The 15850-nt window shown below is 54.8% G+C and overlaps 2 protein-coding genes across 2 annotated transcripts; one reads left to right on the top strand and one right to left on the bottom strand.

Moving 5' to 3' along the window:
* Window positions 1–3668: 3668 nt before the first annotated feature.
* Window positions 3669–15360, bottom strand: Insyn1 (inhibitory synaptic factor 1). Its single transcript, XM_021206928.2, has 3 exons — window positions 14289–15360; window positions 13149–13865; window positions 3669–4488 (listed from the first exon to the last, which is right to left on the bottom strand). The coding sequence occupies exons 2-3, from the start codon at window positions 13302–13304 to the stop codon at window positions 3769–3771; spliced, it is 876 nt and encodes a 291-aa protein (XP_021062587.1). The 5' UTR covers window positions 13305–13865; window positions 14289–15360; the 3' UTR covers window positions 3669–3768.
* LOC110328354 (translation initiation factor IF-2-like) lies at window positions 14842–15579 on the top strand. The gene is made up of 2 exons (XM_021207797.1): window positions 14842–14922; window positions 15034–15579. The coding sequence occupies exons 1-2, from the start codon at window positions 14842–14844 to the stop codon at window positions 15577–15579; spliced, it is 627 nt and encodes a 208-aa protein (XP_021063456.1).
* Window positions 15580–15850: the final 271 nt, after the last annotated feature.

Genomic DNA, 15850 nt, shown 5'->3' with positions numbered 1-15850 from the left:
ATTTGCTCAATAAATAAGTATCGAACAACCTGTTCTGCATAGGACCCAGCTGAATCTGTTATTTAGTGTTGGTTAAAAGGCATGGCCTGACACCTGGCATGTGCAAGGTTGTCAATAAATGCCAGTTTTCTTACACGAGACAGTTTTGGAAGAAGAAATGGATGATGTGTGGAGATGGGAGAGGTGGGAACAGAGAATGGGGACTCAAGAAGGGATGCGGGTGGGGGGCTGGGCCTGCTGCTTCTTGGATTCCTACCCCCAAACCCTTCTCTTGTTAACATGGCCTGGCTCTGTCTAAGGACAAAAGGATGGTGTGTGTGTGTGTGTGTGTGTGTGTGTGTGTGTGTGTGAATGGTGTATCTTGCTTTCTGCCCTTGGTTTCAGCCAACCACTTCTGTCGACTACATAGTTGGCCTCTTGGTCCCATATATATAAAGCAGAGACCAGGACAAGGGTCCTCCTTCTTCCAAGGCACTCAAGGGCACTGCAGTGTGCCTGTCCTACCAAAATGGTGTCAGGCTGAGGAGCCTCCAGCCCTGAGCATGTGTTTCTGAGTAGCTTTCTCACCAAACTGGGCCCTCTGGCCCTTTTTTTTTCTAGGCATCTTGGCCAGGCTAGACCCAGTAACCACCCTGACTTGTCAAGTCTGAAACTTCACATTCTTCATTCCTGTCCAGCTTCGAGACCCCAAACCAGGCTCTCACGGAGGAGAGTTTATGTGCACATGGGGGTAATTCATGTGTAAGTCAGTGCACGCATGTACAGGCAGCCAGCAACATGAGATCCGGCACACTGGAGGTCTTCAATGATGGCTGACTGAATTCATGCACAGTGGATGAACCTGGGGGACTCATTAGTACATTTGACAAGCATTTATCCAATCTATGATCCATTCAGTTTTGGGCTGAGACAGGGGCTATGACATACAGGTTGATAGTGACCAAGTTCTCTCCAAACAGGTTCACCGGCTTCCTCTTTCCAACACATTTCTTACCCTCCATGGCTTGTGTGGTTCTTGGGCCACCTAATGTCTACCCTTATGCCAGGATACATATGAGTGCTAAGAAACTGAGTTTGGGTTTGAATCCCAACTCGTATTGTATGTCCTTTAGTAAATGACTTGACTTCTCTCAGACCTCAGTTTTCCCACCTGGAAAACAGGCGCACGTAAAACAAGGTATCTTGTCATTTCTGTGAGGAATGAATGAGATAAGGCACATGCTTACACAATTCCAGTGCATAGTATGTGCTCATTGGCGGAGCTCTTTATTATGCTTAGCCCCCTCTCTGCTATGAGGGCCCTGCTTAGCTCCTTGCTACCTCCTTCAGAGCACCCGCAGCATGAGGAAATGCACATGGCTGGTGGCAGGTGACATCCTACTTCCTTAGAAGCAGCTAAGCTCCTCAGGAGCCTAGCCACACACCAGCAGAGGCCTGGAGGCAGGGAGGAGCAGGAGGCAGAGTTGACCTGGTGGAAGAGGAGCCCAGGATTGCTGTGTGTGCTCTGAGGATGGGAGGGAGCACCTGCTCTGATGGTCAGAAGGCCTTTGCTCCCTGGGTGGGCGTGGTCTGTGTTTCAAGTCTTTAAGAAGTCCATCCTACTGCCAGTGAGATTTGGACTGGGCAGCTACACCACGAGCTTTCTGGGCCTTCACCATGGTGGACCCATATCCACTTCAAAACCAGGACACACTCACTCTATACCCGACTTGGGCACAAGCGGTTGAGGTTATCTGTGACCAAACACAGTCCTAAGAGCCTGAGTTGGAGAGGCATTTGAGAAAGGAAAAATCTCTTACTCAGGACTTTTAGAGACCATGGCCCTGGGCCTCAGTTTCATCACCTGTGAAATGGGAACTTCTCTGGAGGTTTCATCTCCATAATGATTGAAAAGATGAGAAAAGCTAGCTCATCACTGATGAGGGGAAAAACAGTCTCAGAGAGAAGGGAAGAGTGGGAACTGTTCAGTTCAGGGATGGCGGGGCCTCGCTGGCCCACTGGTATGAGCTAACCCCAGCTGGCCCCGGCTGGCTATCAATGGACTCCTGCTCTGGTGGCTGTACCACACTGGCTTTGTAGGCCACTGACCTCACCAAAGTAGGGACAGATCTCATCCTGTGATACCCTAGGCTGGCCAGATTTCCCAGTCATTGTCCTTGTATCTAGACCAGCCTGCTAGTCCCCTCTCTGGGATTACACAGCACCTCCCCAGGCCTGGGCGGCAGGAGCTGGCAGAGCACAAGGCCCTCCTGGCAGGCCATGGGTCTGTATTAATAGAAGTGTCCAGGGCTGATGCTCTCACCAGTTCACTGACCGTGCCTCTGCTCCAGGTGGGGGGTAATGAGTCACACTGTGGCCATTTTCTGGCCTCCAGCTGTTTGTAGGGGCAAAGCCATGGGATACTTCTGACTCAGGATAGCGTCTGACCCTGTGGAAATGGCTTCTACTCAGCCGCTGTACCCTGAAGTCACTGGATATGTGGGCTGGTCCCCACGGACCGCAGCAGCCATGGAGTGCCTTCAACCGATCTAGAGTGTGTACACTCACCATCCTGCTGCATCCCCGTGACTGCTAGTGGAGTGGTGAGGACTATCTGACCCATTTTACAGTAGAAAAGGTCAAGAGGCAAATGGATTGGCCCAAGGTGACACGGTTGCTATAAATCAGGGCCAGGCATAACCTGTAGACTACTAGTTCTTGGGGACAGGAAAGCAGAGGCTCTGTGGCCTTGGGTCAGTTACTTTACCTCTTTGAACCTCAGTCTTCTCATTTGAAGAATGGAGCAATGAGGTAATGTCATATGGTGTGTCGAGGACAGTGACCTGCTCAGTAAATGTGACCGGTGACTGCCGACATCACCCTCAGGACATTTTGAGGCTGTTGCTGGGAAGATCAAATGCTTGCAAAGCTCTGTTGCTGCTGTACTCTGCCTACATCTCTACTCAGGACTTAGTAAGGTGGGTTAAGGGGCTGGGCGTGCAGACGTAGGACAGGTGGAGACACTGGGTACTCTAACTCCTGCTGCCTGCCTAGTGCAGATGGCCAAGTGCATCCGTGTCCTGGTTCCCAGTGATACGGCAGCTGCTGTCACTGTCCACAGATCTTGGGTCTGCTCAGGGCCAAGATCTGAGAATTCTGAACTCCAGAGCTAAGGATGGGAACTGAAAGATTGGAATAGACTGGGTTCTCAGATTGGACCGGCCTGGTCCTGCAGTTTCTTAGCAGCCAGTCTCTGGGCAGTGCAGCCTGCACCACAGCAGGACATCCTTCTCAGTGTCTGGGGCAATCCTAAGATGCAGGGGGTGAAGGCAGGGTTGTCTGGGGGGTAGGGGGAGGGAGACAAGGTACAGGCCTTCCCAGGAGGACAGAGGTGCTTCTGGGTCTAGCTGGAGTGGTGCCAACCGTGGGCTCTGAGTTCTAGTTTCTCCGGCGAGCCTTGGCCTGGCATACTGTTCCCTTAGCTTGCCTCCAGTTGCTGGGTTCCCTGGAGGAAATGGCCCAGGTTAGTGATCACAGACTTCCATAGTGTTAGGGAGTTGTAGTGGGCATGGTGAAGGATCCGTTTCTTTCAGGGAACCCTGCCATACAGAGAGGAGGGTAAACTCTGGGCATCTGATTGTTTTAGGATGAGCTTTCTGAAGGCTTTGGGGCCTATGGGCCCCGGATCCTTAAGTGTTTATGAATTTTATTATGACTGTGTTTGTTTAAATATATATATATATATATATATTTATACCTCTATGCACCCCCCGCCCTCCCCCCAAGCCCCTAGTTCTTGCCCTTAGCTTTCTGTTTGGTGGCCGTATAGGGCAGCACCGTCTGCGTGCTCTTGTCTGATACTGTCTGAGTGCTGCTGTTCCTTGTGACCCTCCGGGTCTGTTCTGGGGCCAATGTGGGGCCCAAGCGTCGGGTGGTCAACGGAGAGCGCTTGGTCTTGTAGGAGGCTGGGGAGGGCTTGAGGGGGCCTGTGTGTGGCTCCACGCGGGGCAGCTCTGGGGCCAGGTCCCCCTCCTCCTCCTCTCCCTCCTCACCATCCCCCTCTTCATCGTCACAGCACAGAGCATGGTAGAGCACTTTGTCACTGAACCGTACCCTCTCCCTCATCCCTGGAGTCCGCTGGGGCACCTGGCCCTTGGCAGGGCCAGCACTGAAGGCCTCTTCACTGGAGGAGTCTGGCGTCTCCACTCGTGGCCCATTGGGGATGGGCAAACCACCATTCATGAGCTGGTAGTCAGGGCCTGTGCCTGGCCGTGGCGCCTCGGGGCCATCCACCGAGTCTGATGGAGTAGAGACATCCAGGAAGGAACAGAACTCCCAGCTGTCTGAGAGGATATCAGCCGTCATGAAGTCCAGGTGGCCCAGGTCAAAGGGGCCGCCCACACCTGCCTTGTCGCTGCTGGAGGTGCTGCTCACAGTGGCCGTGGTCCAGTCATCTGGCTCCAGTTCAAAGTCAAAGTCAGAGGTTAGCTTGTCGATCTGACTCACCACCTGGCCAGGGAAGGGAGAGGAGATGAGAGGGGCTAGGTGGGACTCAGAATTACCCAGGGGCGTGCGTGAGAGAGAGAGAGAGAGAGAGAGAGAGAGAGAGAGAGAGAGAGAGAGAGAGAGAGAGAGAGAGAGAGAGAGCAAGAGAGAGCAAGAATAAGCACAGTAGCTCCTGGCCCATTGACTCTGAAAGGTAGTGTTTGAACTGAAGTCACACAAGTTTGTTTGTACTGTTATGAATCCAAACTGGGGCCGAGAAGACAGTTCACTGGTACAGTGCTTGCCTTGCAAGCTTGAGGACTTGAATTTGAATTCTAGAACCCATCTTTAAAAAAAAAAAAAAAAGCTGGGCATGGTAGTGCATGCTACCTTGGGGGACCCAGGGATATGGAAGCAGGAGGATCCCTGGGGCTTGCTGGCCAGCCAGCCAAGCCTACTTGGCAAGTTACAGACTACTGAGAGGCTGTCAACACACACACAAGGCCAAATTGCACAAGGGTGGATCACTTGTTCAGACCACCCCCGTAGTCCCCTGGAGGGAGGTGTACCACCTTTCACTAGACACCCCGTCTATCCATATAGCTTTTCCTCTCAAGCACAGCTGCTGTCTGGGGTGAGGACAGTATAGTGATCAGGGTTTAAAGCTCGTTCTGATGGAAAGGGGGTCCAATAAAAGAGGTCAAGGGACTCCAGCAGGCCCTAAAAACCATGCCCTGGAGACCTCCTAGCTGCCGACCATAACGCAGCCAGTGGAGACAAAAGACCCCGCCCAGCATCTTGGAACCCTCACCAGCATCAGTTAATGACTCAGTCCGGAATCTCTTTCCAGCACTGGGGACTGGAGCAACAGGTGTGTGGCACTGGCTGAGCCACCCTCCCTTTCTCCTGCCCTCATGCTCTGGAACCTCCTCCCTCCTTGCCTTCCTTGTCCATTGATGAATGAAGATCAATCCAGGCTTGCTGGAGAAAAGAAGAAAGCCAGGAATCTTTGGAAGTGATAAAGAGAACATCCACCCTGGCCCAGAGACGATTGTTATAGCCACTCAAGGGGCGACTCATCAGCGGAGGTCACTGTACCCTACTCTGCCTGCCCACCTCCCACGCACCAAAAGGGAAGCCCTTGGTCTCTGAGCAGGCAGCCCCTCCTGAGGGCTGATACACAGTCACCTGTGCTGTTGTCCGCAGTGAGAGAGGGAGGCAGATTAGGCAAAGGCCTAGGGGGAGTATGGAGCATGAGGACAGAGGGAGGAGAGCCAGGCTAGGACTCAAACATAAAACAATGAAAAGCAGTGGAGGGAACAAGTGCCTGAACCAGAGACTCAGGGACAAAGCCATGTGGTAAGCCACCAGGAACTGCATCCAGCTTCCAGCATCTGGCAGTGTTATCTGCCTGGGTTCAGGGAGGTCAGTTAGCAAGCTAACTAAGTTAAGCCCTAACCCATAACTCATTCCCCGGAACTGCTACCACGAGATGCTGCTCCAGGCATGGTGAGGGATGGGTGGGAAGTGGCCCTGCATAAAGCACAAAACAAAGACACTACCTGCAGCACCTGGGCCAGTGGGAGATGGGCTCTAGATACAAGTGGCCCGGCTGTCCCTACCCCTCTTCAGGTCTGTTTTTCAATCTTTAAGTGAGATGAACAGAGTTTACTAAGGAAGACTCTAGGAATCTGTAAGACTCAGTATGAGACAGTATTTAGGCCTGCTGCAAACTGGAGGAATCAGGACCCCTGCTGACTTTGGGCAAGTCAACTAAGCTGGCTGGAACTCAATGTCATTTACCACTGAGTGTCTGACCAATGTCAGCAGAGCTTTACAGGGAAGACTCCGAGGAGTTCCAGGATCAGAGCGATGTCATTACATACCTCAGATCAAATCATTAGCTCTACAGCCTTGGGATCAGAATGCTCCCAGGTGCTGCTGCCTCTTTGGCCTGGTGGCTGGGTACTGGGGCAGTCTGAAGAGCTGCTCTGCCATGCAGACAGCCGCATGCTCAGATGGGACTCTCTGATTAGTGAGAGCTGTCAGCAGCTGCTGCGGCCCAAGGCTGGGGGTGCCAGGAGGAAGCTGGAGTTGAATGGCTTGGCTGAAATCCCACAGACTCAGCAGGAATGAGTACTGTCAGGACCCAGGCCTGAGGGATAGCAGGGACGTCCCAGGTACTACCCAGCAGAAGCCTAGAAGCCCAGGAACCCAGACACACTTCTGTCACTGAGGAAGCCCTGGCTGGCCACCTGTTCTAGCGGCCTTTCCATTGGGTCCCTTCCCTTTGGCATTAGCATCCTCTTTTAATTCTGCATCAGGGTATGGGGGAAGGGAGAGCAAGTGAGGAGGCGGTCTTTAGGTCTCACGTCTGCCCCCTCTTGGCGGTGGAATTGAAGGAAGATGATAATCCACTTCCAAGTTGTATTCTCTAGCTTTGACACCCCTCTCCTTGCTCAGGGAGATGAACACGGAAGAGATATAAACCTATTTTAAACGACAGTGTTAGGGCAGCCAAACCTGTCAGTACCTGGGCTCTGAAGCCAGAGCTGGACTCCAGCCCTGACTTCACTACTGATGAGCAACCTTAATCAAGTTACTCAACTTCCTTCTCTCTGCCTGAGAGCTGCTGTGAGGACTTAAGCTAATGCCCCTGGGAAAGCATGCAGAAGAGTGTAAAACACCGACATCCACCATGCACCAGTGAACATGAGCACACAGCCAGGACCAGGAGCAGATGGGAATCAGGTTTTCACCTAAGAAATGCCACACTGACGGCCATGTTTCAGAGCCTTTCCAGAAAGCCAGGATATGGTAGTGCGTCTTCCATAGGCCGTGTGCCAGTACTGCCCATTTTGCCTGAAGCGTGGGTGTGCCCATTCAGAACATGACTACAAGAGGTCCCTGAGGCCCATGGCTGCGAGGCTCACGGGCAGATCTGGCTTCCCAACTACTTAATGGATGGAAGTAAGGGTGAGAAAAAGAAGCCATGTACCCACAGAACCTACCTTCTGAGGAGGCCATAAGCAGCTCATAAACCTGCTAATCCTTCCCCGGTGCACCGTTTCACAGGTCAATGCAGGGAGCAAGTGTGGAACAGGCCCATGCTACCTGACTCTCTGATCCGGCTGTCTTGAAATCTGTGATTTCTCTCTGAGATTTAATAATCATTTTGCCTACATGTAATTTGGGATTGTCTTGGAGTGCAGAGAAATAATTATATACACAGAAGGAAAGAGGGGGAGAAAGAACCAGAAAAATCTCAAAGCTGGGGCACAAGAGAGACACTGATGAGTTAGTTACCTGCGCTATTGTACTTGCTGACAGGGAAACTGAGGCCTAGTGCGTGGAAAGAGCTGAGGTAAAGCCAGAAGGGGAGTCGGGGGACTCCTGGGTCTGGCATCTTACAAACAAGATTAAACTGCTCCAGAGGGGCCAAGAGGGAGCATTGTGGGGGGGACAGTAGAACTGAGGGCTGAGACAGAACCCAGGCCCTGTCCCAGGGGTGCCTCTCACCTCTGTCTTGATCTCAGCCTTGCCCACTTCATCTTCCCCCCAACAATAACTTCCTGTTCATGCTTGGTTCGTGCTCTGCGTTAGGGCTTTCCTGATCAGCATCAGGACCACATCACCCCTCTGCCTCTAGCCTTTCCCTTCTCCAAAACCTCCTGAGCTTTCCAAACACCACCCCCTTTCCCCTCCAGCAAGTGGCCTCCCCCTCATCTCTCTGCACATCTCACAGAGCTGGAGCTCCAGCTGCCACTAGGTTCACCTGGTGTGCCCTCCCTCCCACCATCATCCTCACTTCCTGGAGGAAGCCTGCCCGTCCCCAGCTGAGGGCGATATTGGTCACAGTTACACATCTATGTTGTGATACAGTTGGCATCTGCCTCCCTACTAGACAGGAAGCCTAAGAAAGAACAAGGTGGGGTCCGTCTGTTTCACCTATCATGGCGTTCCTGGGTTGGTACAGATGCTGGCTTACTCTACATGCACAGCTGAAAGAAGGTGGGGAGGGGGGCACGAGTACATGTGTCTGTGCGTGCACATGTATGTGCACTCCTGCTTGCCTGTGTGTACACACATGGGCACACATCCCTTGAGGCTCAAGAGCCAGTGCTGAGGGACCCAGAATCGCAGACCCAGTGTCCCACTCCTTCCCCCCTTCCCGACTCCCTGGGCAGTCAGTTACATAACTGGGTATCCTGCATTATTTATGACCACTGATTATTTTTTAATTCTGTGATTACATTGTTTATTATCTTCCTGGGGGGCTGTGGCATTGGGGAGATGGGGATGGAGCTGACCATGATTCATGGCTCTCATCCTGCAATTTGGCCTAATTGGCTAGGGAGCCTCTGCGAATCTGTCCGGAGGAAGAGAACGCCAAGGAGAAAAAAGGAAGAAAGAAAAGCATGGACAAAATAACAAGAAAAAAAAATCCACCTGAGTTTCCCTGAGCTGCAGGTACTAAGCTGACCCACTTTGGCGAAGCCCTTTGGTCCCCAGTTTCTCCTGCTCCAGCTGCTTTTTGGTAGGGCCACATTTATTTATCTCTTACTAGCAAGGCCTGTGGCTTTCCCTGCCACCTTTACACATGGCACCTGGCCGATGGACAGCTGCGAAACAGGCTGCCACGAGTCTGCTTCCTATGCGAAGCTGGTGTTGGGACCCTCCACTGCCACCTCAAGCTGAGGAGGGGCTGTGCCTACCCCATTCTCCTGAGGCTCCTGGGGCACAGAGATGACAGCACCCCTACGTTATTTCCTACTCAAGACTCACGGGGGATGTGGGGGTACAGGTGGTTAATATGGGATCGCTTTTAAACGCCCACCTCCACCCCCACCCCCCCCATGGGACAGGAAGAAGCCAGTACTTGTTCAAGGTGAGCTCAGAACCTGGTGGGCTAAGGATGAGGACCCCCCCCTCACCCTGCCGTGGGAGCTCAGAGTCTGTGGGCAGCAGGCAGAACAGTAGGAAGGCAGCAACATAACTAAGATATATTATTAAAGTGTGTGGGCTTCTCACTGACAGCAAACTTGGAGTTCCACACTCTGATGCACAGGGTCTATGGGTCTATGGGATGCCCTGCCCTCTCCCCCACCCTGAGACCCCTGCCCTTCTCTGCTTCACTTCCCACCGGCTTCCCGTCCCTCCTCCAGGTCCTGGTATCACAGCTCCTACCACCTGCCACTCTCTTCCCCTAGATGTCTGCTGCCCCTGCCCCTCATCTCTATGCTGCCAAACCACTTTATAGATGCCAGTCTCTCTCCTGTCCTCACTTGGTAGGGGGCCGAACTGCCTACTGCAGGTGACCTAGGAGAGGTCCCTACCAGAGCCAGGACCTGGCCCTGACCTGCCTGCTTTTGGCTAAAATGCTGATGTAAGACTCTGGGAAACAAGGGCAGAGCATGGAAGTGCTAGACTCATTCAGATACGATACCTTGTGGGCGGCTGAGGCCTAACACTGTGGGAGGGCACCTGCCTAGCATGTGTGGCTGGGCCCTAGGTTTGATACCTAATACTGCAAAGCAGAAAATGAAACAAAAAAGGACATGGCTTTGTGCCTGTTCTACGTGATTTATATAAGGGAGCATAGAAATATTTGGTATCTTCCTTTTACAGATGGGCTGACGGAAGCACAGAGAAGCAAAGTAACTTTCCCAAGCTCACACAGCTCAGAAGGTGGAGCACTGAGGACCGAACTCTGGCTGCCTGGCCTATGCTCGTTGTCCCTTGGGATGGTCTGTCTCTAATGGAGATCCATGGAATCTGGGGAGTTTATGGAACCTGCTGGGATCGGCCTGGCATCTTGGAGTATTAAGGAACCAGGGAGAACAAGGGCTAATTAATGTCTGTAGGTCATGCCACATCCCTGGACACTTCAGTTCCAGCTTTCAGAGTGCTTTTGCATTCCCTACATCCTTTAGTCCCCTATCCTTACCCATGGAGCTGATAGCAGAGCTGTGGTGGGGATGGGGAGGGTGGACAGAGGAAACTCCAAATCCTCTGTAAGTGCGAGTGGATATTGGCCCTCCTCCTGCATGCTATGCCTCCAATGTCACCATGTTGGATATCATCTGTAGCATCCCTGTCAGGGACAAGACATCAGTACCTCCTGTTCGGAGAGGAGCAAAGGGGGCCACAGAGGCTCTGGAGGCTTTCATCTTCTGGTCAGTTTTAGGAGTGTGTGTGTGTGTGTGTGTGTGTGTGTGTGTGTGTGTGTGTGTGCGCGCGCGCGCGTCTTTCAGGGCTAGTGGTGACTGGCAGGGAAGAGGAGGTACAGACAGGAGGATGGTGAGTGGAGGGCAGAGACTAGCAGAGCCCGCTTCTCACTGCCTGGCTCCTTCAACAAGGTTCCTGTGCAGTACCCCTGCCAACCCTGTTTGTAACACTTGTCTCCATACTCAAGTATTAGGTCTGAGCTGGCAGGTGCTGCCCATGACATCGGATATGATGGGGGGATAGGGGATGGTTCATTTGACCATGGGCCCACCAGAGCCCTGATAGAGAAGCACTACAAAGGGCCTGAATGGAGCTCAGATCAGCTTTATGTCCTCCTGAAGGACCTAGAGCTACATCAGAAGTTTGAAACCAGGACCTGAGATCCATAGATACTCCTGTCCCCAACAACCCCTAGCCCACAGGAAGTTGGTTATGACATCTCTTCTCTGTTTGGGTCTCCCTTCCTCTCTTCCCAGCACCCTATGTACACATCCCCTTTCTGGGGGACTAGGGAGCTCAGAGGCTCAACCCCCACCCAGCTGGGTACCATTGGCAGCAGGCAGGCAGTGGCATACGGGGTAGACTCTGGTTTCCATAGCAACCTGTCAAAGTCTTGGGTGGAGACACATGGCCTACAGATGTGGGGGAGGGGACCCATCACTCTGTCCTGGCTCAGACCTCCAGGATGTACAGACTATCACCTGGAGTGCTGGGGTGAGGGGGTATGGGGATCAGTAAGTATGAAGGGGATGATAGAGGTGTCTAAAAGCTCCATCAAGTAACCCTGGCACTTGGGCACCACGGCTCAAGCATCAGGCCATCTCTTAGAAGCTGTCATAACACTGAGGTTACCCAGTAGCCCGCCTGCCGAAGCTTCAAATAGGCATTGGGAATCTTGAGTTCTAGGCCCAAGTTTGTTATGGATGGGTTGTATGGCCCTGGGTAAGCCCCTATTCCAATCTGGGTCCCAGTTTCTTCAATAGTAAGTGTACAGGGCTTGTCTGAACTACCTGTGAGATTCCCTCCAAGTTCTGGATGACTACGCTGAGGGAGAAGAGGCAGAAGTCTGGAAGATGCCCCACTGGAAGTTGTACTGAAGCTGACCCCTCGGGACTGTAGACATGGCTCCTGTCGGTCCCATGTCCCTGCTTGAGATTGAGGATTCGGATAGTTCCCATGACCCTGATAAAACTGCAGAGCATCCAGAATCAGACAGACCAGGAGAGGACATCCTAATCCTTTGGCTTCATGAGCTCAGAGGAAAGGTTGTTTAGGGGCTGTGGTCTTTGGCCTGCAAACTGTATTATGGAGCCCAGAGCCCAGCAGCCCAGCACAGGAGCAGGAGCAGCACCACCTCTCAGTCCTATCTTCAGAGGCCTGACTCCAATTCACAGCTCCCTCCAAACAACCCCTCGCCCTGGCTTGGATTCAGGCCACGCTGGAAAGCCACAGGGCTCAAAGCTTGTCCCTCTCCTCAGTTTCCCCCTTCCCTAAACACAGCTGGTGGGGGGAGTTTGAGGCCATAACTCCGAATGATCCATTCTCCCACTATCTCTGCAGGGGCCCTGGTTACAAGCAGTTGAAAGTTGCCTAAAGCCCACCTGGCTGGTGAAATGGCACCCAGCGGGCGAATTCAGGCCAGCGGCTCAGAATGCTGGTCATGCATTTTGGACTTGAACACAGCCCAGGGGGCAGGGTGGAAGACATGTGTACCTCATTACTCCAGCAATGTGGGAAGCAGTAATTAAACTAGGCTCTGCTTAGAAAGACAGAGAGGCTTTCTCCGTGACTTTCTGGTCTTTGCAAAAAAACAAAAACAAAAACAAAACTACCCAGAAGCATGTCCTGCAAGGGGTTGGGGGGTGGGGGATGGGGGGACGGGACTCAGCTCCATTAAAAAAAGATTAATCTTTTCTTCAGTGTATAGAAGAACCTCTGACCCTTACCAGAAGCTCCCAGCCACCTTTTAACTCCAGGACAGGGAGGCTACAGCTGGTCTTAACTCCTCCTGCCTTTGGAGTATCTGATCCCCGAGGTAAATCTTTTAGACCTGGGCCTCAAGCAGTGAGGACTGACTTAACAGCCATCCACATTCTCCAAGGGTCCTTGCTCAGAGTCTAGGAGGTAAACAGTGGGGTCAAGGGACAGACAGCGTGGGTTTCGGAAGAATGTGTCCCATTTAGTCCTCACTGAGCACAGAGAGTGCTAACCATAGAGATGGGCCCACTGACAGCTGCTCAGTCTCTGCCACACCAAGGCCCCATCAGCAGCTCTGGGGATAGGGATTTTAAGCAAACCAGATTTTAGGCATAGAGAATGAAAGGGGATGGTTCTCAGTGGAACAGCCCATGTGCACATAGCATCGCACACTCAAGACACAGGCAAATGCTTTACTGCTGAGCCCAGCCAGTCAGGGTGAGGGGGTCTGCGTGGCCCCTGCTGGCCTCTCAACTCACCTCCCTCAGCTCCTTAGCCACTTCTTTGAGTTCTCTCAGGATGCCTTCAAGTTGCCCGATGACCATCTTCATGCGCTGTCGAATCCGCTCTCTCTCTCCACCACTGTTGGGGTCGTCACTGGGCTGCCCGAGGTCCGGGGCACCCCGAATGTTCATCCTTCACCACGTGGCCGCAAGCCTGCCCATACTCGCCCCAGCGGGGCACACGCTTCGTCTGCCTCCACGGAGCCCCCCTCAGCCGGGCAGAGCTCCACATCTTAACGGCCCCCCAGCCTACCCTGGCCTTGGGCGGCCCTCACCCAGCCCCTGCAGCCTGCCACTCCACCTACTCGCCTCTGGGTGGGGGATGGAGCACCCAGAGGGAGACAGTCTGACAGGGTGGGGGTCAAGGTGAGGACACAGGAGGGCAAGGGGAGGGGCCTTAGGGCCCAAGAACAGCTTCCAGGACTTGAAGTGCCTATGGTGTACAGAGCTGATCTTTGCCTGAATCTGGATGCGGAGGCAGGGGGATGATTCTGCAAGGACTAAGGGTAAGAGATGCCCTTGGGATGGGGGAAGGCAGCAATCCCCTCGCAACTCCTAGGCAGTTACAAAGGCAGAGGTCTCTAGATGCAGCCGAACCAGCAGAGGGACGGTGGTCAGGGTCTTCCAGATGTGGAGGGGGCTCCAGATGTGAACAGCACTGGAGAGGGAACTGGACTGGAGGAGGGAAGCCCCCTGCAGAAAGAGCGAGCCTGGCATCAGCCCTCCCAGGCTGCTGCACCAGCCTGCTGCTGCTGCTGCCTCCCTCTTCTCCCTGCCTGCACCCTCCTTCCTAGCAGGAGATTTATTTATTTATTTATTTTGTTTGTGGGGAGGGGTGGTGGAGGCAGATGGTTTTCAGCACACCCTTCTTCAACAGGAAGAGTGGAGGAGCCCCTGTTTTAGAGGCATGAGCCCTTAGCCTCCTCTGGGGCACTCTAGCCGTGGTGCACCCCCCCCCCTGCCCCCAGCCACCAACCAAGCTTGGCCAGACTGGTTTAGCACAGGGCCTCTCCAGCTCTCCAACCGTCTTTCAATGCCCACAGGGTGCCCTCCTTCCCAAAGGACCCTTCCTCTCCCAGCCCCGCCTTCCCTCCAAAGCTGGACTCCCCTACTCACCAAGGGTGGGTGCAGTGGCCTTTCCTCTAAGCAGTGTCGGGGGGCCGAGCCACAAGACGAGGTTGGGGGGCCCCCAAGGCTCCCTAGGGCGGGCTTCTCTCTCTGGACCCTTCGGCTCCTGGCCTCAGGAAGGTCCTCCGAGCGGTGACCGGAGACATCTGGGCGGTGGGAGGGGGCGGGGCCTCCGCGCTCCCGGGAAGGGGGGCAAAAAATAAAAAATAAAAAACCACCAAAAATCTCCCCACTACGCTCGCCAGGCTCCCGGTCGCGAGGGTCCGGCGAGCTCGGAGGCCCCGAGGCCACAGGTGACCCGAGCCGAGGTGACACCGGTCCGGTCCAGGCGGATGAGCCAAAGTCGGAGGGCTGGGGAGGGCGCCGGGATCCCTCAGCCCACGCCCGGCATTCCCCGGGCTCCACAGGGTTCGCGATTCTCTCTGTCCATTCTAGATGGGCAGGTCTGAGCACCTCCGGGGTCTGTCCTGCCTCTGCCTTGCTCTGCCCTTCCCGAGCTGGCACTGCTAGGTGTCCGGGGTGCACTCAGCCGGGACCCAGAATGTCCGTGCTCCGGCCCGGGCGGCGTCTGGAGCGGCCGCAGAAACCGCTCAGCCCAGCCTGGCAGTCGGCTCCATCAACGGTGGGGAAAGTCCGGATTCCTTCGGGTCTCGGGGGAGGGGAAGCAGCCGGGGCCAGGGGGACCCGGTGTCGAGCACAGTGGAGATGAGTGCACGAGGTCGGGGGGCCTCAGCACGGCGGGGCTCAGCCGAGGAAGCAAAGGAAAGCAGAAGGGGGCGAGCGAGACGCCAGGGAGGCGACGGAGGAGGCGCGCCGGGCCCGGCTAGGCACACCGGGCGAGCAGCCTCCGCTCGGCTCCACCGCCTCCAGCGCGCTCGCTCACGGCTCCGCGCCTCGCGGCCCGGGGCGCCGGGTGGCTGCCGATGGGGTAAACGAGGCACCGGGGTTGCTCGGGCCTTTCTCCCCGGCTGCTTCGCCCTCGTCCTGCCCTGCCCTGCCCACCCGGCTCCGCGGGCCTGGCCCGCTTACCCCGAGCACCGCCGCGCCCCGCCGGACTGGCCGCCCGGCCGGGCGCAGGCTCCCTCAAAGGCCGCCGGGCTCGCGCGGCTCCGCTCGCCTCGGCGCTGGCAGTGAAGGGGCCGGCCCCGCGCGCCGGGAGGGAGCTTTTAAAGCGACACACACGCCTCCCAGCGCCCAGAACCGAGCGCGCGAGCCGGGGGGTCTTGCCACCCTAGGGAGCGGGTTGGACTGGGCGCCAGCGGGACTGGAGGAGAGCTAGCCCGGCCACTGCCCGCTGCCCTGGGCGCGCAGAGGTCCGGACTTGACTCCAAGTTCCTTCACCTCCTTTTCACACAATCCCTTGACCCTCCTCTCCTCACTGTGGTTCGCCCCGGGGGTTCCCCTTCTGGCTGTTACCTTCCTCTGTCATCATACCTCAAACTGTCCCAAATCTTGTGTCAGTTCAGTAAATAGAATCCAGCCAACCTTTACTGAACACCTATTGTGTGCCGCGCTCTGGCTGAGAGGGAGGGCTGAGTGGGTGGTGGGCT

This window comes from Mus pahari, chromosome 10, assembly GCF_900095145.1.
Source record: "Mus pahari chromosome 10, PAHARI_EIJ_v1.1, whole genome shotgun sequence".
NCBI classification, from domain to species: domain Eukaryota; kingdom Metazoa; phylum Chordata; class Mammalia; order Rodentia; family Muridae; genus Mus; species Mus pahari.
This window is presented reverse-complemented; position numbering and strand designations above follow the sequence as displayed.